Genomic DNA, 24,706 nt, shown 5'->3' with positions numbered 1-24,706 from the left:
CCTGCTACACTACTCAGCACTGAAGCAGCTTTGCAAAGCCTTCAGTGGGCTCTTCCACCTCTGCACCCCAAATCTGTTCTCCACAAGTGTTCTGCACATGGCATCTGCTCACAGCAAGAATGAAAGACTGCAAGGTCCTTCATTCTACAAGATAAATGACTACAAGGTCTCCTTCTTAATATATGTGAAGACCAATAAACCAAGACTCCTGGACAAGGTAAGGTTTTAAAGCTGTGATGATAAACCAGAGTATAACTGAATTTCCTGCTACACTACTCAGCACTGAAGCAGCTTTGCAAAGCCTTCAGTGGCATCTTCCACCTCTGCACCCCAAATCTGCTCTCCACAAGCGTTCTGCACATGGCATCTGCTCACAGCAAGAATGAAAGACTGCAAGGTCCTTCATTCCACAAGATAAATGACTACAAGGTCTCTTCTTAACACACGTGAAGACCAAATTGTTAAGACTGACAAACCAAGACTCCTGGGCAATGTAAAGGTAAAATTTTAAAGCTGTGATGATAAGCCAGTGTATAACTAAATCAGGTTGAGCATTGGCCTAGGATTTTATGTCCATACACCCTGCTACAAATCCAAATTTCCCTGATGGGCTGAACACTTGAAACATTAGTTTCTTGCCTTATGGCTGTATTGCAGAAAACCACAGTATTGTAAGAAAAATTATGATGCCTTTCTTTTTTCCATTCAATAAGTCACAGAAATAAGGAAATAAATTACAGGCTGTATTTTCTCAATTATGAAGAGCCTAAAACACAACTCCTCATTTCCAGTATACTTGTGACTTTTAATCTTGACAATACACAGAAAACTAGAAAAATAGAGACAATTTCTATCTCCCAAACGAGCAATAATCTTGGAAAGAAAAGTTACTGTCCATTATAAAGGTGAGAAAGAGTTAACCATGATTTAGGATGCATGAAAAATGTTATCTATCAAAAGAACTTAAAGGCTATCTAAGCACAAAAAACCTCCCAGCAAGAGTTCAATAGTTGAACAATAGTTCAAACTGAGACAAATTCCCCCTTTTTTTTTTTTTGGGAGGGGGGTGGTGTATAAAGAAAGGAAATAGGGGTAAAAGAGGGCACTCAAACCCCAACTGCATGCATCTGTACCTCTAAAGCATCAAGACAACTTAAGAAAGAAGAGGAAAACTTGAAAAATCACTTTCTTAAGGAGGCAGACCCAAGGCAGATCCCCAGCACCAATTTACCATGAGCAGAATTCCTTCCGCAGAATATGAGTGTCTTTTGCTTTTGTTTCACTCCTTCATTTTCTTCCTTCAGCACATTTTTGCCAGTCACCCTGGAGATGACAAAGCAGCAAAGCCCACCCCACAGCCAGCAGGGGCTGTGTCCTTACCGGCCCGTGGCAGGTGATCATGTTCTCCTCCATCTTCTCACACTGGGGGTCACACTCCACGCACACGGAGCCGTTTGCAAACTCACGGAATTCCCTGAGGAAATATTGTGCAGGCAGCTTAGGAGAAAGCCAGCTCACCTGGCTGGGTCTTCCCCTGATGGAGTTGATCTCGGGGGCACTGAGGCCAGCAGCTTGTCAGGGCCACCACCTCACCCACAGCCATGTGAAGCAGAGAAGCCTTCTTCACCAACATGAAATGTGGGAATTTATAAAATCAGAGCTGCTGGTATCTTCCCATTGTCATAACCATGTAATGAGACTGATGCTGGAAAATAAAACAGCTCAAGGCACGTTCCAGCAGTCCCATCCCATCTGTGATTTGTACACAGCCCTCAGCCAGCGATCTAAAACTACAGTGAGGGCCTTCCTGTCAGTCAGAAATGCAGACTTCATTATCAGCACAAAAGTGCTGACTTATTGATCTTCACCTACAGGATTGTGGCTCAGATTCAGGAAGCCACTTGCCACATGTGAGCACTGATGGCAGAGCTGCCCTTGTTGCAGGTAGGTCTCTGTGAACACAGGTTTTAAAGACTGCTCTCCAAAAGGCTCACAATGTTTTCAGCAATAATTCTGGGCTGATGTCTCAATCTATAACATGCCAAAATACATCCTTTTACTCATTTATTTCTTGTATCCACAGGAAACTACCACTCAAGTGACTGGTTTTTTATTAACCACTATTAAGGGGAAAAAAGGAAGTGATGGCAGGTTGAATTTCTTCCTTCAAACATCTCAGCTGCCACTTACCCCTCACCACAAAGCTCCAGCACTCTCCCAACACAGTCCATCCCACCTTCTAGGCCAAGATGAATTCACATCTGAGCACGTTGTTCCTCCCCCACTAAAATCAGACTGAATCTTTGCAGTAGGCTCAGAGTGGAGCAGGCCAAGCTTTGCAGGGGGATCCCCTCTTGCTGCAGTAACAATTACAATATTTGCTTTAACCAGTCCTGTCAGGGGGCTCCAGCAGCACCCAGGTGAAGGCTCTGAGCTCAGGTGGTCACTGCTCACCCTCCACTCCTCTACAGCCATTAGGATCTGCTGAGGACATCAGGATGGAGCTGAGGAAAACCTCACTTGAGCTCGCCCTTCCCTGGCTCTGGGAGTGGAGTTTTCTTGCTGAGGACTAAAAGAGATGTCAAACACAGCTTGACCCCACCCTGAAGAACTCTTGCTGCCCTACAACACCAACATGCAGAGCTCTCCCACAAATAAAAAGTTCTCCCCCAGCCCAGGTTATAAATATTTTCACATATTTAGGACAGAGCTGAGCCTGTGGAAAGTGTCAGTGCCATTCAGTGAGGGCCAGAGAACAGAACAGATCATACTGATGGAGTCTCATCATGCTCTCACTGTGACAGGCTCCATGGCAGCCAAAGACACCAAGGGGGGATCAACTTATTCCAGTGCACTGACAACACAACTGGGCTCTGCAGCTCTCCTTCCTGGGGCTGAAGGGGGAGGAGAGAAGAGAATTTGACTTTTAAGTACATCAAACTGTGCTCTGACAAAGTATCTTTTGCAAGCCTTCTCCAGATGGAGGGGCAGAGAACATTTTCATGCATTTGTGGGAGCTCCTTTGGCTCAGTTCAGCTTTATCTTTCTGTCATAAGGCAGATTCAACCTCCTTGTGCTGTGGAGGCATTCCCCAGTATCAGCACAAAAGGGGCAAGAGCTCCTACTGGGTTTTAAATTTATATTTCTGTGTACAATTAGACAGTGCATTATGAAAAAGAGAGTGAGTTTTTGGGGTCTTTATTCAGAGAATTTCTTTATCAGATGCCTGAATCCAACTCATCTGAAATAATGTAATTGTATGGTTCTGTAAAAGGGAAAGTAGGGAAAAATGAGGGTTTTTGGAAACTTTTCACCCAAATCAAACTGTTCACATCACCAGCAATAGAAAAGGTGCAAGGTGATGATGCTGTATGAAAATTTCAGTCAGTGGAATACCAGGAAAGCATTCCACACAAGTTCAGATTTAGAACTCCTCTAACATCTCAGCCCAGGACACGTTCCACCCCAAACCAGTAACGCTGGCAGAGGAGCCAGATACTGATGAATGCAAACCCCAAATGGTCACTGAAGCCCTGAGGAGTGCCAGCCAGCAGCTGTGGGAGCAGCCAGGGCAGTGTCTCACCCGTCGTAGAGGTTGCAGGAGTCGATGCAGGTCCTGCCGCGGATGAAGCGCTTGCAGGACAGGCACTGGTCCGGCCCCGGCCCCCAGCAGCCATCACTGGAGCACAGCTCGTTGCACACCATGCCATCAGCAGCTGCAGAGACAGGGGGCTGTCAGCAATGCACACAGCCCCCAAACCCAGGGAGAAACATCCTGGGGGCAGCCCAGGCGCACGGAAATGTCCCCGTGGCCCAGGAGAGGTGAGACACCGCGTCCAGGTCTCACTGTGGTGACAAACCCACTGCAGAGATAGCTAAGGGTGCTGACTGGCACTGTTCAACTTGTTGGCTCTAACTGACTCACTGCACTCCTAAAAAACATCTAACTACAAATCTACCACAAACCAAATAAAAGGAATGTAAACTTCCAGAGTAGAAGATAAGAAGAGACCCAGAGACCTTGAACCAAGAAGCAAACCAAAACTGAAACAAAGAGCAAAGCAAAACTGAAACAAAGAGCAAACCAAAACTGAAACAAAGAGCAAACCAAAACTGAAACAAAGAGCAAAGCAAAACTGAAACAAAGAGCAAAGCAAAACTGAAACAAAGAGCAAAGCAAAACTGAAACAAAGAGCAAAGCAAAACTGAAACAAAGAGCAAAGCAAAACTGAAACAAGAAGAAACAAACCAAAACTGAAACAAGAAGCAAACCAAAACTGAAACAAGAAGAAACAAAGCAAAACTGAAACAAAGAGCAAACCAAAACTGAAACAAAGAGCAAAGCAAAACTGAAACAAAGAGCAAAGCAAAACTGAAACAAGAAGCAAACCAAAACTGAAACAAGAAGCAAACCAAAACTGAAACAAGAAGCAAAGCAAAACTGAAACAAAAAACAAACCAAAACTGAAACAAAAAGAAACAAACCACAACAGAAACAAACCAAAACTGAAACAAGAAGCAAACCAAAACTGAAACAATCAACAAACCAAAACTGAAACTACAAGAAACAAACCAAAACTGAAACTACAAGAAACAAACCAAAACTGAAACAAAAAGCAAACCACAACTGAAACTACAAGTAGCAAACTAAAACTGAAACTACAAGAAACAAACCAAAACTGAAACAAGAAGCAAAGCAAAACTGAAACTACAAGAAACAAACAGCCAAAGAAGTCTCTCTGTACAAGAACTGATAAGAAATTGTAATGTGAAATTAGTAAATAGAAATAATACAAATTAAAGATAAATTTATATGGTATATATGTAAAAATAAAATATAAATAGAGCATATTTATATATTTACTATAGATATGAGTATTTATTAAATAATATATTCATGTATCATAATGTGTTTCTATCTGATTATATTTATTATTTTATATTTATATATAAATATTATAGTAGTGTATATGCCTAATTACACTTATCATTTATTTTATATTTATATATAAATATTATAGCAGTATATGTCTATCAAATTATATTTATTATTTTATATTTATATACAAATATAGTATATATGTCTCTCTAATTATATTTATTCTTTATTTTATGTTTATATATAAATAGTATAGTAGTGTATATGTCTAATTACATTTATTCTTTATTTTATATTTTTATATAAATATTATAGTAGTGTATATGTCTCTCTAATTATATTTATTATTTATTTTATATTTATATATAAATATAGTAGTGTATATGTCTAATATTTATTATTTATTTTATATTTATATATAAATATTATAGTAGTGTATATGTCTAATTACATTTATTCTTTATTTTGTTTTTATATAGAAATATTATAGCAGTATATATGTCTCTCAAATTATATTTATTCTTTATTTTATATTTATATATAAATATTATAATATAGTAGTGTATATGTCTAATTACATTTATTCTTTATTTTATATTTATATATAAATATTATAGCAGTATATGTCTATCAAATTATATTATTTTATATTTATATATAAATATAGTAGTATATATGTCTCTCTAATTATATTTATTATTTTATATTTATATATAAATTCTATAGTAATGTATATGTCTAATTACATTTATTCTTTATTTTATATTTTTATATAAATATTATAGTAGTGTATATGTCTCTCTAATTATATGTATTATTTATATTTGTAAATATAGTAGTGTATATGTCTCTCTAATTATATTTATTATTTATTTTATATTTTATAGTAGTGTCTATTATATTTTATGTAAAATAATGAAAATTACATAGAAGTGATATGATATAAATAAATATAAAACTATTGTGAAACTTAACAGGTATAAAACAAATTAAGAGACAAAAAAAGAAACTAGACTCCCAGAGAGTGCACGTGTTCTTTAAAGAGCTATCCTGCAAGCAGCCAGCACTAAATAAAAATACACCCCTGCTTCACAACCCATCCAAGTTTTTATATCAAGTTTTTTTCCAGGAGTCACAGGGCAGAAAAGAAGCCAATCTCCATTGTGGCACAGCACAAACACACAGAGCACTCAGCTGGATCTTGGACACACTGCTGGCCTGCTCCTTGCAGAAAAAACTGAGCAGGAAAAAGATCTGAGGGCTGCCAGGATGACCAAAATCAGAGCGAGCTGCTAAACCAGGAGTAACCAGAGAGCTGGGGAGGAGGGACATGATTAAAGCTTCTAAAATCTGCCTGGCAAGAGGAGGTGAGTGAGCATGAAACAATTGTTCACTGCTGCTTCCCAGCCCCTCGTGGGCATTCAAAGAGACAGGAATCCAATAGGGCTCAAATCTGAGATTTTTCTTCACACAAAGTAAAGATCAACCTGTAAAATTCCCTGACACATGACATGATAAATGCCAAAAATTGAAAGGAGTCAAAAAATCATCTGTCTGAATCCACTCAAGTTCTGTTAAAGTAAAATATAAAATGCTGCCTATGAATTGTGGACTCCCTGAAATAAAACTTACAGACAGTGGGGAAACAATTGAAGGAAAGACACCATTAATTGTGATTTTAAAATGATTTGCAGCAAAAGCACCTGGAGAGCCAAAGAGCCTTTATATTGAAACCCTCAAGCACACACAAAAATACACAATGGGCTGAGGGTGAGAGGGAAGGTTTGCTTCAAACAGTGCAAGTCTGTATTTTTATTTGATATAAATCATTCTCTGTGTAAATATCTGGATGATGAGACAGATGGAGGAAATGAGCCAAGAGCAAAAGGAACACATCATCTCTCCAGCACCTGAAGGAAACCTGGGTGCACTTTCAACCTAACCCTGGCATGTGAAAGGGCAGAATTAATTAGAATTTCTTTCTTACACAAATGGATTACACCCTGGACTGAGTAAATGAAACCCAGCAAGGACCTGAAATATCAAAGATGGCAACAATACAGACACTTGTTTGCTTTTCAAACTATTGGTAGCAACTTGAGAGGAATAATCAATGAAAAGGAGTGTGCTCATGAGTTCTACCACCCTCTGCCATACTTCCTTACTCAACACACCACAAATAACCTCAGGCATGAGAAGCCTGAATGTGTTTTATCAAGGCTGGGATTTAGTTGTTTTCCTTTTTATATCACATGTAACTTTGAATGCCAACATCCTAAAGGTATCAGAAGGATCTTCTTGGTTTTTCTTCTGCCTCAAAGCTCAAACCAGAAGAGCCAAACACAAAGTTCTTCCATTCAGGAGTCACTGCAGGTGCTCAGGATGCTTTAAAGTGCATTAATTAGCACAGGTTCCAGCACAGCACGAGGGACTCAAGGAGCCATTTCAGAGAGAGGCCTTGTCCTCATCCCTGCTCTGCAGCCAGATGAGCCAGAGCAGCACAGCCAGGAGGAGCAGAAACACAAAATTCAGCCTCTCATCACTGCCCTCACCTGACTTCCTTTTAAGCACATTAACATTGATAGAATAACTATCAGATGGCAGTAGTTCCACTATGCTGCCACTGCCTGAACCTGCAAATAAAACCAAAAAGGAAAACCACAAACCCAGAAACTGTCCCAGTGACAATTAAACAAACTTTTTATTGAGTTTCATATGGGTTTTGTTGTCTAATCAGTGACTCATTTTAAATCTTTGTCATGCAACAAAGAAAAACTGAACCTGGTTTGGAGATGCCTTCATTTCTCATCTTTAATTTTAATATTGCTAGCTCTCCTGATTTTGTTTTTCCACACTCATCACAGAAAGGCAGTCCCCTGTTTGCCTTCTCACCTTCTGTGAAACTTGAAATTGTGATTTACTACTAGTGATTTCCTTTCTTTTCATTCTTCTCACCCTTCAAACTACTCTGGGATCAGAATTTATTTATTTCACTAAAATATCTGTCCAAAAAAACAAGGCATATTATTACAAGATAGCTCCAAAAACACACAGAGTAACTGTACACAAATAAAAAGAGAGCATTTCAATAAGGAAAATCATGATTACCCCATTGAAATGGAGCCAACACAGTGTCTGTAGTGATGAAAAAAGCAACAGAAACAAAAAAATTATGATTTCCTCCTGAAATGTTTTCATAAAAGAATCTTGGCAAGCAGGGAGTGGTTGTTTTGACAACTTATAAAAACTCATTTCTCTCGCCTTTCTCTCCTTTAATTGTGGGGATGGCTAAAGAAACATTTCAATTTTTGACACATTATTTGGCAACTCCATGGGCTGAATGTTTTCTGCAGCTCCAGCACATCCCATGGCCTTATGTGTAAAGAAATAACAATGATGTTCTTGACAGAACCTGGATTTTGTCAGGAGTTTTAGAAGAAGGACTCATTCCTTATTAATGGGGCCTCACAGGTTAGGAGCAGAAAGGGTCAATGTTTTTCCACAACCTAAATAGAACATAAGAAAATTACCTACTAAAAAAAGAAAAGTTATTTTTATTTGGCTATATGCTTCTGGGCCTGATCCAAAGCTCCAGAAACTGAAAAGGAAAACTCCTGCAGACTTCAATTAGCTTTACATCATGCCTGGTAATGAATGTAATCATTTATTCAAGTTGTTAATTGGTGGCTAGATTGATATAATTCATAATAATCACATTTCTAACAACCTTTGCCTAGAAGGGTTTCACCTTACACTGCAGGTGTCACTAAAGCTGAGAGAATTGCTCAAGTAACTTTGGATAAAAGAACAATTTTTATCCCTGCATTTATTTTGTGTGCACTCATATTTCACATGACTCACCTCTGACTATTCCATAAAAAACAAAAAACCCCAAAAACATGCTGGGGAAAAAAAAAAAAAGGCAGACTTTTCACTTCAGCATGGAGCAGAGGTAAACTCTCCCTACCCTTTCCTTGGTGGGTTGCTCCTGCTGGCCACACCATTGGCCACCAGGGCACACTGCTGGCTCATGATCAGTGGCTGCCACCAGCACCCCCAGGTCCCTTCCTGCCTGGGCACTGTCCAGCCACTCTGTCCCCAGCCTGGAGCATTGCAGGGGGTTATTGAGGCCAAAATGCAGCATGTGGCACTGGGACTGTTAAACCTCCTCTGTCTGGACTCTGCTATCCATCCAACCATTCCAGGTCTCTCTGCAGAGCCATGCCACCCTCCTGCAGATCACAGGCTCCCAGCTGGGTGTCACCTGCAAATTTACTGAGGAAAGACTCAATGCCCTCAGGTGCTCCAAAGGGTGCTGGAGAATTGCATCTGGTGCATGAGGCCATGCTGCCTTACCCAAGTGATCCTGCAGAGTTCAGGGAGGCACCCAAGCTGCAGCAGAACCCATTAAACCCCAGGGAGGTGCTGGCTGACAGCTAATGCTGGCTCTCAAAAGGCCACAAAACATTCATCAATTCACTCAGATGTGCACAGAGAGGAAACCCCTGCTCCTGTTGGGATTGTACAGCAAAAACTGGAGAGAGGAAAGCACTGCTCCTGTTGGGATTGTACAGCAAAAACTGGAGAGAGGAAAGCACTGCTCCTGTTGGGATTGTACAGCAAAAACTGGAGAGAGGAAAGCACTGCTCCTGTTGGGATTGCACAGCAAAAACTGGAGAGAGGAAAGCACTGCTCCTGTTGGGATTGTACAGTAAAAACTGGAGAGAGGAAAGCACTGCTCCTGTTGGGATTGTACAGTAAAAACTGGAGAGAGGAAAGCACTGCTCCTGCTGGGATTGCAGTGCAAAAACTGGAGAGAGGAAAGCACTGCTCCTGTAGGGATTGTACAGTAAAAACTGGAGAGAGGGAAGCACTGCTCCTGTTGGGATTGCACAGCAAAAACTGGAGAGAGGAAAGCACTGCTCCTGTTGGGATTGCACAGCAAAAACTGGAGAGAGGAAAGCACTGCTCCTGCTGGGATTGTACAGCAAAAACTGGAGAGAGGAAAGCACTGCTCCTGCTGGGATTGCACAGCAAAAACTGGAGAGAGGAAAGCACTGCTCCTGTTGGGATTGCAGTGCAAAAACTGGAGAGAGGAAAGCACTGCTCCTGTTGGGATTGCAGTGCAAAAACTGGAGAGAGGAAAGCACTGCTCCTGTTGGGATTGCACAGCAAAAACTGGAGAGAGGAAAGCACTGCTCCTGTTGGGATTGTACAGCAAAAACTGGAGAGAGGAAAGCACTGCTCCTGTTGGGATTGTACAGCAAAAACTGGAGAGAGGAAAGCACTGCTCCTGTTGGGATTGCACAGCAAAAACTGGAGAGAGGAAAGCACTGCTCCTGTTGGGATTGTACAGCAAAAACTGGAGAGAGGAAAGCACTGCTCCTGTTGGGATTGCAGTGCCTAAAAACTGGAGAGAGGAAAGCACTGCTCCTGTTGGGATTGCACAGCAAAAACTGGAGAGAGGAAAGCACTGCTCCTGTTGGGATTGTACAGCAAAAACTGGAGAGAGGAAAGCACTGCTCCTGTTGGGATTGCAGTGCCTAAAAACTGGAGAGAGGAAAGCACTGCTCCTGTTGGGATTGCAGTGCAAAAACTGGAGAGAGGAAAGCACTGCTCCTGTTGGGATTGTACAGCAAAAACTGGAGAGAGGAAAGCACTGCTCCTGTTGGGATTGCAGTGTAAAAACTGGAGAGAGAGGAAAGCACTGCTCCTGTTGGGATTGCAGAGCAAAAACTGGAGAGAGGAAAGCACTGCTCCTGTTGGGATTGCAGTGCCTAAAAACTGGAGAGAGGAAAGCACTGCTCCTGTTGGGATTGTACAGCAAAAACTGGAGAGAGGAAAGCACTGCTCCTGTTGGGATTGCAGTGCCTAAAAACTGGAGAGAGGAAAGCACTGCTCCTGTTGGGATTGCAGTGCAAAAACTGGAGAGAGGAAAGCACTGCTCCTGTTGGGATTGCAGTGCAAAAACTGGAGAGAGGAAAGCACTGCTCCTGTTGGGATTGCAGTGCCTAAAAACTGGAGAGAGGAAAGCACTGCTCCTGTTGGGATTGTACAGCAAAAACTGGAGAGAGGAAAGCACTGCTCCTGTTGGGATTGCAGTGCCTAAAAACTGGAGAGAGGAAAGCACTGCTCCTGTTGGGATTGCAGTGCCTAAAAACTGGAGAGAGGAAAGCACTGCTCCTGTTGGGATTGCAGTGCAAAAACTGGAGAGAGGAAAGCACTGCTCCTGTTGGGATTGCAGAGCAAAAACTGGAGAGAGGAAAGCACTGCTCCTGTTGGGATTGCACAGCAAAAACTGGAGAGAGGAAAGCACTGCTCCTGTTGGGATTGTAGAGCAAAAACTGGAGAGAGGAAAGCACTGCTCCTGTTGGGATTGCAGTGCAAAAACTGGAGAGAGGAAAGCACTGCTCCTGTTGGGATTGTAGAGCAAAAACTGGAGAGAGGAAAGCACTGCTCCTGTTGGGATTGCAGTGCAAAAACTGGAGAGAGGAAAGCACTGCTCCTGTTGGGATTGTACAGCAAAAACTGGAGAGAGGAAAGCACTGCTCCTGTTGGGATTGTACAGCAAAAACTGGAGAGAGGAAAGCACTGCTCCTGTTGGGATTGTACAGCAAAAACTGGAGAGAGGAAAGCACTGCTCCTGTTGGGATTGTACAGCAAAAACTGCCTGCAGGGACAGCAAGTAGCATTTTCTTAACCTTCACTTTTTTAACTTGCTTATAAAGAAATAGCCTAATAAAATAATAATTAAAATGCCACACAACCAAAACCATGTGGAGATCAACCAAACAAGACTTGGTACTTCCTGTGGCTCTCCCATGGGAGGAGAGATTATTTCACCTAACACTGAGGGCACATTTACACTCTAGTGATGAGCACAGCTATTCCCTCTCTCAGAGCAGAACAGCACTTCAAAGGGAGGGGAGAGGAAAAAACCCAGAAATAAAATCCCTCAAAAAATAACCAACAAAACCACCCTCAAACCAACAGAAAGAAAGAACTAAAGTGCAAGCCAAAAATAGGACCACAGCTTGAAAAAACCCAAAGCAAACATTTTTGGCTGGTCAGAGCACAAAAATCAGCAATATCACTTCAACATACAGCAATTTAATGAATCTCCTCTCCTGCAAGCAGTCTAACAGATGCTTAAAATGAACTGCCTTGCTGCTACAATATGCCTGTATTGATGCAATTTGCTGCCTGATTTCTATATAAACAAGTTTTTTTATCTGCTACAGAGCTTTCTTTGGCTTTACAGTACCATGATCTCAGCCTAGGTGCTGGCATGCAAGCTTTCCTCAAGTAGTGTATTTTATCAGATAGGTCAGATATGAAAAGAGAGAATTTGGTGACCTAAAACACTCCCAAAAGCACCACTGGATTAAGAGAGGGCCACTTAGGATGGGGTAAGCAGAAGATGCTAATCCCCCTCCTTCTGGAAAGGGCTGTAAAATCTTGAACACTCCATTGATACCCTTTGGAATGCTTATTTGTCAAACTGGAACATTCCCATCATGTTAAGGAAGCAGCTGTCTCTCTCTCTAAACCCTTTCCTTTGTCCACACCTTAAAAAAATTTCATTTCCCTGCCTAGACTGGGTCAAATCCCTGGATGCTGTGAGTGAGCCCAGCTCCCCTGATGCCCACAGAGCTGCACAAGCCCCAGGTGAGCTGGGGGCAGTGAGCAGCAGGTACTTACTGCAGTTCTCTGCCCTTTTGTTCCTGTGGATCACTGTCTTTTGGCTGGGGGTGCTGAACAGGCTGCTCCAGTTGACAGTGTGGTAGTAGCACAGGTTGCTGTTGTCTGTGATGTAGATGTTGCCAGCACTGATTTGCTTCAAGGACTGGAACTGCAGGGAGGTGATGCCTTGTTGCTTTAGGATGAGCAAGGAAAGGCCACTGGGATGAGAACAAAAGGGAGAGAGAAGAGGAATTAACTTCAGCTTATTATATCTGGAAGGGAATTGCCAACTGGAATTAGTTCCAACTGTCAAGATGATCTTTCTGGAAAAACTGAGAATTGTTCAGAAAACTTTTATTTTGTGGTAACACAAGTATTTTATGAGTCAACATGCAGTTCTAATGGCTAGGAAATCATGAGTCCTGTCAGGAGTGAGACATCACAAGCTGGGATGCTCACAGCACTAGGCCAGGAAAGCCAGCAGAACTCCTCAACCAGCTTCATTTCATCATTAACAGATTTTTGTGAGGTAATGTGCTGATAGGAAAACTGAATATAATTCAGGTTTCTCTTTCAACAGCATTAATACTTTGAACAGCATTAACACTATTAATACACCCCATTAATACTAAACCACCCTGTGAGAGTTGATATGCTAAAGAAAATATATTAAAACATCTTCTGTCAGGCATCAAATTAATGCCATTTCAAGTCATACAGGAACAAACTGGTTTTTACATGGATTTTTTTTCCAGCCCACTCTCTACATTCCATTTTTCTTTGGTTGTAAGATGTGGTTATTGCCTTTCTTCATCAAAGGAACAGTAAATGATTGTCTGCACAACATGAAAATGACTGCACATATTTTATGACTGAAGATTAGTGAAGACAATATCCAGTTTCTGGGCATCCTTTAAGTTATTGTGTTTTAATGATGATAATTGTTTTCCAGCTGTTCCAAATAAAAATTGCTGCCTTGGAACAGAATGCAGGGCTGTAATTCAACCTCAAGGTTTCACTGCTGTTCATGTTCTGCTCAGGTTGCTGTTTAAGATGCCAGCAGAATCCCATGTCTGATTTACTCCCTCTCCAAAGTGGGGATCCAGGGGGTGCTGTATCAATTACTCAGGTACCTCCTTGGGCTCCCCCAGCATTTCTTCTCTTCAAACCAATTTCTCCATCCGAGTTTCCACACAGAAACAAGAATAATTTCTGATAAAAATGGCACTACAGAGCTCATGAACACCTCACTTGCAAGGTACCTCAGTGATTTCAATATTCTTCCACCTCTTCTTAAAACCCCTTTGTTGTCTGGGCATATGAGCCTGCATGCCTAATCACAACCACAGAAACTCCTAATAATGAGGCTAAGTTCCATTATTCATTCCTTTTAAATTATGGTTCTTCACAAGGTATTTTAAACCACAAATGGAAGTTCCAGTCAATGTGATGATAGCTACAGCCATGAACCAAGACTGGTTTTTTAAATAATTATGTTGAGAAGGTATCACCCATTGTAAACAACTGATTAGCAAAGATACTTATAATGAACACCTTGGCAACAGAGGAACAAAACATATCAATTTATGATGTCCTTGCCAAAGGATGTTGCATTCTCTGCTACTGAACAAAGAATCACAGAACATGAATAAAAAAAATTATTCCACCAACAGAGAAGTACCTTACCTATAGAGAGCTCTGCCACCAATGGTAACCAAGTTAGAAAACACCCTGAAGTCTGTCATATTCTCAGGCCATGACTGTATGTTCAAATACCCTGAAGGAGGAAAAAGCAAACATGTGAACACAAATTATTTCAGCCACATGTGAGTTAGGACAGGCTTGACCTATAAAGGAAAGACAGTGCCAGCTTGAGGAAAAAAAAATAAATAAGGTGATAGACTCTTGTCACCAACATGTTTTATGAAAAATCCTTTCCTTAGGATTTTTTCCTCCTGAGGAGCTGAGAGGCCTCAGGAACAAACTGCAAACAATTCTTACCTGCTGCTGTGGGATGCAGCAGGTGGAGCTGGGATTGCTCTCACCTGGTTGTTTCTAATTCATGGCCAATCCCAGTCCAGCTGTCCAGACACAAACCTTTGTTATTGATTCCTTTTCTATTCTTAGCTAAACCTTCTGCTGAAATCCTTTCTTCTGTTCTTTTAGTCTAGTTTTTAATATAATATCTATCATAAAATAATAAATCAGCCTTCTGAACATGGAGTCAACTTTCTCATCTCTTCCCTCATCCTGAGACCCCTGTGAACATCATCACAGTCTAGAACTTTCAAATGCTCTCAGGTGAAGAAAATGGTTTTCCACATTTCAGCACCATTTTCCTCACATTTCCCTCCCTTCCAGCACTTGTTCTACTTTGCTAACATGGGACCAAGATCTTTGGCCACTTAGCATCTGACATAATGGGCATGGTGTTCAAAGGACAGCACAGTTGTGAAAATCAACAGATATTGAAGTTTTCTGTATTAAACTTCCATAAAAAGGACAGCGTGGTGAGCTTGATGAAAACAAGTACCTTGTGTTCTTCAGAAAACCCAACACATGACAACTAAAAATGCAAAAAGAGAATGAATTCAGTAATTACTGCAGATGACAGAAGATCAGGAGTGTGTTACCTGTTATCTCTCTCACTGTTTGGAAGATGTTTAATTTCTCTGGATTGATGGCAGCGATCGTGTGATAGGGGTCTCTGAAAGATTAAAATCACACAATGTGACACTCTAAAGAAGAGAAGATCAGGTTCTCACAGCCATACCATGCAGCAAACAGCACGAAGGTGCTCAACACTTTGCTTTTATGAGGATATGCACCAAGCTTCTGCAGCCTGCAGTTCCTGCAGATCTGTGTCTAACCTCTCCCACGTTATCCTGAAGGAACATAAAGGCTCAACCCATTCATGTTTTAGCAAATATTTATGCTAGGGAAAATTAAGGAATTCTAAACAACCATGAGTGAGCTTCCTAAAGGAAAGATGAATTTTCAGTGTTTTTCCCAGGAATGAAGCTGCTCCTAAGAGCATGCCAGCAGTTCCTGACACGTGGCCTTTAAAGGGCACACTTTTTAGAAGGTGTTGAACAAGGAACCTCTGAAAGTATGGATCCTTGCCATGACATAACATCTTAACACTCTGTCACTTACCCATGAATCCCAGTGACAAGGAAGATGAGGTTGCCATTGATCTTGGTACAGTTTACAAACTTGTCAATGTTGCTGGAATCCACTGTCTGAGCTGACACCAAACTCCCTGTCCCAATGCCATCACATGCTGCCAAAACAAGGAGCTTGTGTAAAGAACTGGGGAAATGATTACTGAAGCAGAACACACTGGCCTTACAGACACCAGTCTTGATCTCATTCAGCAGAGAGGGGCTCAAACAGCATCCCTGACCCACATTCCCAAAGAAGCACATCCCAATTTAAACCAAGCAGTGAGCTGCAGTACCTGCCACAGCACCCTGGCAAGCAGGTGAAGGTATTTCATGTGGGATCTAAAGGTGAGTGTCAGCCACACAAAATCCCACTCAGCCCAGCCTTGCCATCTCTTGGTGCATTTTCTGGGCACTGCAGAAACTGAGGGACCTAACATTGCTGGGGAGAAATGCTGCCTCAGGTTTGAGCTTTGATAGTTTTCAGATTCTGTAGTGCTTTAATGTAAATCTGACACTTTAGGGGTTGGTGAGCTCTCTTCACAGAGCAGGGAGATAAAACAATTCCTGCTCTAGCTGGGGACCAAGGATAACTGATCCAAATCTCAGTCCCAAGAGCACAAACAACGTGGGCTGAAGAGAGAAAAACAAGAAGGATGGGACTTCATAACCTAAAGCTATAATTGAACAATTAACTGCAATAAGCAAATGGAGCAGAACTTATAAAAGCGAGAGATCTCGTGACCAGGTGTCCATTTTGTAACCATTTTGGTCCATCTTGGGTGCAGCCCTGGCTGGGCTCTTGTGCTGCCCAAGGTGGATCCATTGAGGCCTCCTAATAAATCCCTGCTTTATTCTTTAACTCCATCTAGTCTCTGTTCTAGGTCAGCCTTCCCAAGGCATCACAAAGGTCCCCTTCCCTGGTGGATTTGTGAACTTCACCATCCATGCCACAGGGCCCTTTAAAAGGTTGTAGAAATAACTTGTTATTTATCAGCTCAGTCAGGAAGTGACTGGTACCTGGAGAAACTGGAAACCAGTGAGGAAACTCCTCAGATTTCAACAGAGCCATCACTGGGCTGTGTTTGAGACAGTGAGAAAGGGGTTGGAAGATTCTGGGAAAGCAGAGACAGAGCAAGGAAATGGAAACCGAATTTGTATTGACAAATGTGAGACACCCCAGACATTGAAGTGTGGTTTTTTTGTATGGCCCCCTGTGGAATGACAAAAGGACAATGCTAAAATACCTCCAGGAAATACCTGTCATTAAAATAACACCATGAAGAATTCTTTGAGATTTCTCTAAAACCAACAGAGAAATCCCCTTCATTTGTATCTAATAAAAAGTAATTGCTTTGGTTATATTGCCATTGCAACTTCAAATAAATTTTCACTCTGTTTTATGTGCTTGACACACAACCTACATAGCTCAAACTTTCCTGGGTATTCAAAGGCTATTGATATTCTACAAGACACTCATGAAGGGCAATTCAGGCCAAAATAACACCCTGTGTAGACTATTCCAAGTAAATTTATAATGAACCACTGCCTACCTTTAGGACAAATGTCAGTGCAGGGCTTGCACATCTTAATGCCATTTTCTTCAACCTCCATCTTGGAGCTCGGACATGCCCGGACACAAGAGCTGGAATCTACCACAAAGTTGTCTGAAAAGAAAAAGGAGATGTTGGCAGCAAGGGAATAAAAGCTGGGTGTGTTTTTGAACTATTGCTAGTTCAAAACATTAAAATTCTTTAATTTTAATTCACTTTTCAGAAGTGTATAGGCAAGTTATCAGAGACTTACAAGAATCCATTTTTGTCAGGCCTGATCCCTCTTTCTTCCCCCATTTAGCTTTATTATTATTTGTAGGAAAAAAATAACTTTTAGTAATTGGAGAGAAATAAAGCAAATGGTGTGTCCTGTCTTTTTAATGCACACAATACATCTGGGATAAAACTGTGCACAGGACAATGACAAGTATTTCAATTTTTTCCCTGTAAAATAGGAGCTAAAGGGAATATAGAGTGATTCTACTTAACTAAATGATTAATGCTGATAAGAAAGGAAAGAAAAAAAAAAGTAAATGTTCAGTGAAGTATTTGGGCAAAGAATTATAACCCTTATAGGGGATGATATCAGGTTCTTAACAAACCAGTCTTGCTTCAGCAAACCCACCACTGTTGGAGGCAGAGCTGGGCCCTGGTGGTCACAGCCCCTGGCTGCTATCAGTCCTCCACAGAGATTCAAAATTGGGATTTGGGGCTGGGTTGAATTATGGCTCCATTTAAAAGAGATCACCCATCCTTCTTGCACATAATTTATGGACAGAATAATTAGTGCACAACTGTAAACCTTGATGGAATGAAAGGAGAGCAAGAATACTGTCTCCTTTATTATTCTTTCCAATTAAACCAGCACATTCAAAGACTGTGCAAGTGATGACCCCATAATTTTTTCTGTTACTTGTCATCATCTGGCTGGTATCTCAGAAGCATGTGGGTTTTACATGCATGGGATTCTTCTGTTTTTAACTCCCTCTTCCCCTCTAATTTTACTCTGGAGTTTTTGGACTGCATTCCTGTCAGTATTACAAGTTTATTTTTCATTGGGACAGAATTGCTCAGGGTAACTTTCTGCCAAATCATCATTACTCCAAGGTAGGGGCATCAGTGTCATGGAAGCATTTGGTACCAGGTGCTGCTGGTGTTATTCTTCTGAAACAAAAATTCATACCTTTATAAAATCACACTATTTTAACTATTTATTTTCACTGTTTTGGAATTGATTTAAAGCATGAATGTAACAAGGAGTTGACCAGGAAAACAGAAACCACCTTTCTTTGGGAAAATCCCTCTAGGATCCTTGGGAACTGCCAGCAGCACAGAATGTCCCAGCCTTTAGCTATCACCTGAGTTATTAGAGGCTGCAGGCACACGTGGGGTGATTGGAGAGATGGTGCTCTGCACTCAGCTCTCATCCTCTCGCTGTTTTTAAGGCTCCTGGGATCAAGTGCAGCTCGCCCTGAGAGAAGGCAGAGAGCAGGGCAGGGAGCAGAGCACTCACGTGGGCACTTCTTGACGCAGAAAGCCCCGTAGGTGTACTTGGCATTGAGATTGTGCTCCAGCTGGAAGGTGGTGGGGTTGTACACAAAGGTCTGGGGGCACTGTGTGACACAAGCACCGCTGTCATTGAAATTCATACAGGCCTGCAAAACAAGGGAGGAAAAAAAAAAGGAATTAAATCGTACAGCTGCTTTAGGGTTGTGTGGGTTTTTTGGTGTAGATCAAGTCTGAACAATCAAAGATGGCTTTGATTGTTCAGACTTGCTGTGACAGTGAGGAATGTGACACAGAGCTCTCTAACATTCATTTTGGCTACTTGGATTTTTGCTAGGATCTTGGCAAGTGTGTGACTTTTTTAATTAAGGAGTTTGGTGAGCCCCTTTAATTAGCAACAGTTGCCTGTTACCACACTTCCTACAGAACCAAAACAACGGCGTAATTTGTTTCATAACTACTCACAATCAACCAATTCTCAACTTGATAGGACCTTCTAAAACTGCCAAGAGTGAGCAGCTATTTATCATCCTCTAAGCAAATGCTAATGACTTTTTCAGAGGACCAACCCTTTATATTTCTTACAGCGTGAGTACATCATCCAGCTGAAAACCCTAATTCCCAATTAGGAGGCAAGAGGGATAAGAACTTCTTTTAAGCTAGCACAGGAGGGGGCCATTTCCCTAAGTGGCAAGTTTAACAAGGTCACTTGCTTCACATGCTGAGAGAGGAAAATAGGACTTTGTCCCACTTAGCATTCAGGCTCTGCCACACACAGCTGACAGAGGACAGGGCTCTGACAAATGAAGAGGAGAGTGTGTGGAAAACAAAAGTAATGGGATGCAGGGAAAACAATTGACCATGCAAGGTTGGTAATTAGGAGTAAAAAGCCCCACCGATTTTGACATTCCTTATCAGCACACATCATGTCTACAGTTTTAACTACAGATTATAAGAAAGCTGTTGGAGTAATTTTCACAGGGCATACCATGAATGAAAAGTTTGTATGAAAATCAGAGCTGTAGCCTGGCTTGGATCTCCCTACCTAGCAGTTTGAGCATTGCCTCCTCACTAACCTGCAATCCAGGCTGCTTTAGAAGTGTCAGCCTAGGAGTGAATCCTTCTGGTCTTTTTCCATTTTTATTTGTTAAAATGGCTCTTTAAAGACACAGATGGTGCTGTGTCTTTAAAGAGTCAGCAAGTATAACAAAAAATATGCATCCTGTCCCCCTGCCTCCTGGGCTGGGATTGAGAGAAAAGAGAAAAAGATTCCTCCCTTCTGCTGATTTTACTAGCAGTTCTTATCTCCATTTGGACCAGGACCTGCAGGACCCTGGGACCTGCCATGCCAGAAGATTTCAGAAAGGAGAGGCTAATAATGTATCCAAGGACAAAATCTGCTGCTGAAATGAATGAGCAGGGAGATTGGTGATTAAAGCACTGTCCTGCATGGAGCATGTGCTAAGCAAAACTGCTGACCCTGCCTTGCCTGCTCCTTTACAATGCCAAATATAAAACCTGCCAGTTTTTTTCATAGAAACAGATTTTTTTTTTAACCATTACAAAGTTAAACACTTGACTCAGAACTGGATGGCACTTGAGGAAAAGGGTTGTGTCACTTTTCTGGTTCCACTAGGCAATCAGCCAGGCCCTCCTATGCAGTTCCAGTTCTAGGCCCAGTTTGAATCTGAGACAAAACCATCAGTAAAACTTTGCTTTAGCATGTTTGCTTGCATTTATGTCAGATGATGATTACTGTCTTGCTTTTAGAACTGAATATGCAAATGAGTGCATGGCAGCAGATGGAGGAGGATGGATGAATTTTATCTACAGATATTAAAACCGTATTTAGAACAGGATGCTGCTGCAAGATGCCATAATGCTCTAAAGGATTTGTAATGCTTCCTAAGCTGTACTTTTGCTTATTAATAAATACCAATTTAGTTTGTTTCCTCAACCCATTTCTTACATGTTGTCTTCAAAGGTACTCCATCATGTCCATGGCAATTCTCTGCTAACACTTTGGCAAATTTATAAAGTAAAGCACACCAATACTCCTCGGAGACATGGCAATTCTCACGAAAAATTCATCTAGAAGATCTGCAAACTTTTAATTTATGACTGAAATGTTTTATATACATTTGTAATTGCTTTGATAATATATGCAAATTTCTAGCACTTTGTGCTAAATGCTGGTAATTTGTGAAAAAAAACACAGGGAATACACAGGGAAAAAACAAAGTTATGTCTCTCAGCTGAAAGCTAAGCACAGTTGTCTACAGCCTAAAGGGTTACACTTTTCACCCACTGTGGCTAAGCAAGTAATGACTAGGCCTGAAAATTGCCAGACCCCTGCTGAATTTCTTTTACATTGCTCTGGGGCCAGAAGGGAATGCGAATAAACCCTGGATGCCTCTCTGCTGTACCAGAAAAAACAGACCAGTTGATTTTTAGCATGTGTATTTCCACAGCTGCCACCATTCACAAAGTCTAACTTTCAGGCTGCAGCAGTGCACAACTTATGCTGCCAATACCTTGTCCTTTGTGGGTGAGGGTCCAGAGTGATGCAGAGCCCCCAGGCAGGTGCAAAGGAGAGTTCCTTATTGCAACTTTTTAAGCAGTTGGGCCTTTGTCAGTTACACAGCTTTAAATCATAACATAATCCAGTCAACCACCACACACCATGACATGAACACATGATGGTTTTATAAATTGTTTTTCTACCCCTAATTCAGCTGAGTCTCCTTCCCACAGTCCTCTCCTACTCAGCTGAAGTAGCAGGCCTGAGCCATGATTGCTCAAGGCTTTCCTTTTGTAAAGTTTTACTTACCAGTAACAGTCCTTAACTTTTGAAAATGGTTACATCAACACATCAGCTCTGAGGATGTTCCTCAACGCTCATTTTGACCCAATGACTGCATCTTTCCCCTTCCCTTTACCTATTTCTGTTGTACATGACACAAGAAAGGCTGGTATTTTCCTGTCTCTCTAGTTCAAAGCCATTTTGACCCAATGACTGCATTTTTCCCCTTCCCTTTACCTATTTCTGTTGTACCTGGCACAAGAAAGGCTGGTGTTTTCCTGTCTCTCTAGTTCAAAGCCATTTTGACCCAATAACTGCATTTTTCCCCTTCCCTTTACCTATTTCTATTGTACATAACACAAGAAAGGCTGGTGTTTTCCTGTCTCTCTAGTTCAAAGCCCACAGAGAACTCCCAGGCACTGTTGGATCACCCACACCATATGTGCTGAGCATCTACTTGTGAAAAGCCAGAGAGAACAGCTCTAGCAAATCCTCTTGGTGGCTGTCAGGCCACCACTACATTTCATCAGCAGCCACAGAACAGCATTTAGAAGTGTGGTTTTGAAGTACAAAACCTATCACTATCAAGCAGTCAGGGCCAGCCAGGGAAAGATGAATTTTTTTGCCAGTTAATTACGAGTCACTTGTCCACAGTTTCAAAATAGATGCAATTTTCCATACCTTCCTCCCAACTCACCTGGCAGTACAACTTCACAGGTATTTGTCTCTTTGAACACATGGGTATCTTTGAGAACTCACCTCTCTGTGCAGGTTCTAAGTCTAGGCTTCTTTAGACCTAGGTTTGCTTCCCCTGAAACCATTGGCAAAACTCGTCTCATCGACCCAGTGTGAGGAGCTACACATTTTTTGAGATCAGTTTTGGCTTCTAAGAAATAATAGATTAGAAGCAAGACAGATTTTCTAAAGGCCTGGATATTTAGATTGTATTTCTTTAAAGAAAAAGCCATTTCTTCTTTCCATCTGAAGCACACACAGAGTAACATGCATTTGAGGGAGAGCGTTTTGGGAACCACTTTCCTTCCATCTCCACAAAGAAGCATGCCCAGTAAAAAACCTGAATTTCAATAAAGTCTGGCAGAAACAGGGAACACCTTGCACACAGAATCTAAATAGCATTCTTGCCTTTGATATGAAAAGCACACAGAGCACTAATAAAAACCATGTTCAAATACAATGACAAATACTTTTAAAAATCTGCTCTCACCTCTAAAAGCTAATCTTGGAAAAGAAAAAGATAAAAATCACAAAGATAAGCATATTAATGGTTCCCAATCTGTATTTGCAAATCTCACAGATCTGTTAATGAGTAACATTAAGCAGATAAACGATGCTAACAGAATCTGAAAAACCCTAAAAGCTAAAATTTGCATCCTGAATCTGCGAGCGTGCATGCAGTACATTAGAAGGGACAAAACCGTGAATTTCATGGATTAAAGCATTAAGAATCTGCAGAGTGGCTGGCAGGAAGAATAAGAAAGAAGAACAAGGTGAGTGGCACGTACGAAGCAGTCGGTGTCCTTGGGTCCGGAGCAGCCCCCGGCGCACTCGCGGTGGCAGCAGTCGCTGACATAGGGCCCGTAGCAGCGCCCGTCACACTGCTCTGCACACACGGTCTTGGTCACTGCAGGGGCAGGAAAAGGGACAGTGTCACTCACAGGGCCAGGCACAGAGCTCCGGACTGCTCCCTCAGGAAAACACCCCCAGAGCTCCGGGCTGCTCCCCCAGAAAAACACCCACAGAGCTCCGGGCTGCTCCCCCAGAAAAACACCCACAGAGCTCCGGGCTGCTCCCTCAGGAAACATCCACAGAGCTCCGGGCTTCTCCCTCAGCAAACACCTACACAGCTCCGGGCTGCTCCCCCAGCAAACACCCACAGAGCTCCGGGCTGCTCCCCCAGCTAAACACCCCCAGAGCTCCGGGCTGCTCCCCCAGAAAAACACCCCCAGAGCTCCGGGCTGCTCCCTCAGCAAAACACCCACAGAGCTCCGGGCTGCTCCCCCAGGAAACATCCACAGAGCTCCGGGCTGCTCCCCCAGGAAACATCCACAGAGCTCCGGGCTGCTCCCCCAGCAAACACCCCCAGAGCTCCGGGCTGCTCCCCCAGAAAAACACCCACAGAGCTCCGGGCTGCTCCCCCAGCAAACACCCCCAGAGCTCCGGGCTGCTCCCCCAGGAAAACACCCCCAGAGCTCCGGGCTGCTCCTCCAGAAAAACACCCACAGAGCTCCGGGCTGCTCCTCCAGGAAAACACCCCCAGAGCTCTGGACTGCTCCCCCAGCAAACACCCCCAGAGCTCCGGGCTGCTCCCCCAGAAAAACACCCCCAGAGCTCCGGGCTGCTCCCTCAGCAAAACACCCACAGAGCTCCGGGCTGCTCCCCCAGAAAAACACCCACAGAGCTCCGGGCTGCTTCCCCAGCTAAACACCCCCAGAGCTCCGGGCTGCTCCCCCAGCAAAACACCCACAGAGCTCCGGGCTGCTCCCCCAGGAAAACACCCCCAGAGCTCCGGGCTGCTCCTCCAGGAAAACACCCCCAGAGCTCCGGGCTGCTCCCCCAGCAAACACCCACAGAGCTCCGGGCTGCTCCCCCAGCAAAACACCCCCAGAGCTCCGGGCTGCTCCCCCAGGAAAACACCCATAGAGCTCCGGGCTGCTCCCCCAGCAAAACACCCCCAGAGCTCCGGGCTGCTCCCTCAGCAAAACACCCACAGAGCTCCGGGCTGCTCCCCCAGAAAAACACCCACAGAGCTCCGGGCTGCTTCCCCAGCTAAACACCCCCAGAGCTCCGGGCTGCTCCCCCAGCAAAACACCCCCAGAGCTCCGGGCTGCTCCCCCAGCAAACACCCCCAGAGCTCCGGACTGCTCCCCCAGCAAAACACCCCCAGAGCTCCGGGCTGCTCCCCCAGCTAAACACCCACAGAGCTCCGGGCTGCTCCCCCAGCAAAACACCCACAGAGCTCCGGGCTTCTCCCTCAGCAAACACCCCCAGAGCTCCGGGCTGCTCCCCCAGCAAACACCCCCAGAGCTCCGGGCTGCTCCCCCAGAAAAACACCCACAGAGCTCCGGGCTGCTCCCCCAGGAAAACACCCCCAGAGCTC

The 24,706-nt window shown here is 42.9% G+C and overlaps 1 protein-coding gene across 1 annotated transcript in view; it reads right to left on the bottom strand.

Annotated features, from left to right (window-relative positions):
* The window catches only part of ERBB4 (erb-b2 receptor tyrosine kinase 4), a 322,438-nt gene that overhangs the window by 98,565 nt on the left and 199,167 nt on the right, over positions 1-24,706 (bottom strand). Inside the window, exons 6-14 of the mRNA XM_059868167.1 lie at positions 23,112-23,230; positions 18,793-18,934; positions 17,280-17,393; positions 15,719-15,845; positions 15,196-15,269; positions 14,249-14,339; positions 12,581-12,780; positions 3,584-3,716; positions 1,381-1,474 (exon numbers count right to left, since the gene is read on the bottom strand). Coding sequence (XP_059724150.1) covers positions 1,381-1,474; positions 3,584-3,716; positions 12,581-12,780; positions 14,249-14,339; positions 15,196-15,269; positions 15,719-15,845; positions 17,280-17,393; positions 18,793-18,934; positions 23,112-23,230 — 1,094 coding nt within the window. The remainder of the gene's footprint in view (positions 1-1,380; positions 1,475-3,583; positions 3,717-12,580; positions 12,781-14,248; positions 14,340-15,195; positions 15,270-15,718; positions 15,846-17,279; positions 17,394-18,792; positions 18,935-23,111; positions 23,231-24,706) is intronic.

The sequence above is a fragment of the Haemorhous mexicanus genome, chromosome 26 (assembly GCF_027477595.1).
Source record: "Haemorhous mexicanus isolate bHaeMex1 chromosome 26, bHaeMex1.pri, whole genome shotgun sequence".
NCBI classification, from domain to species: domain Eukaryota; kingdom Metazoa; phylum Chordata; class Aves; order Passeriformes; family Fringillidae; genus Haemorhous; species Haemorhous mexicanus.
The sequence above is the reverse complement of the archived record's forward strand: the minus strand, read 5'-3'. Positions and strand labels throughout refer to the sequence as shown.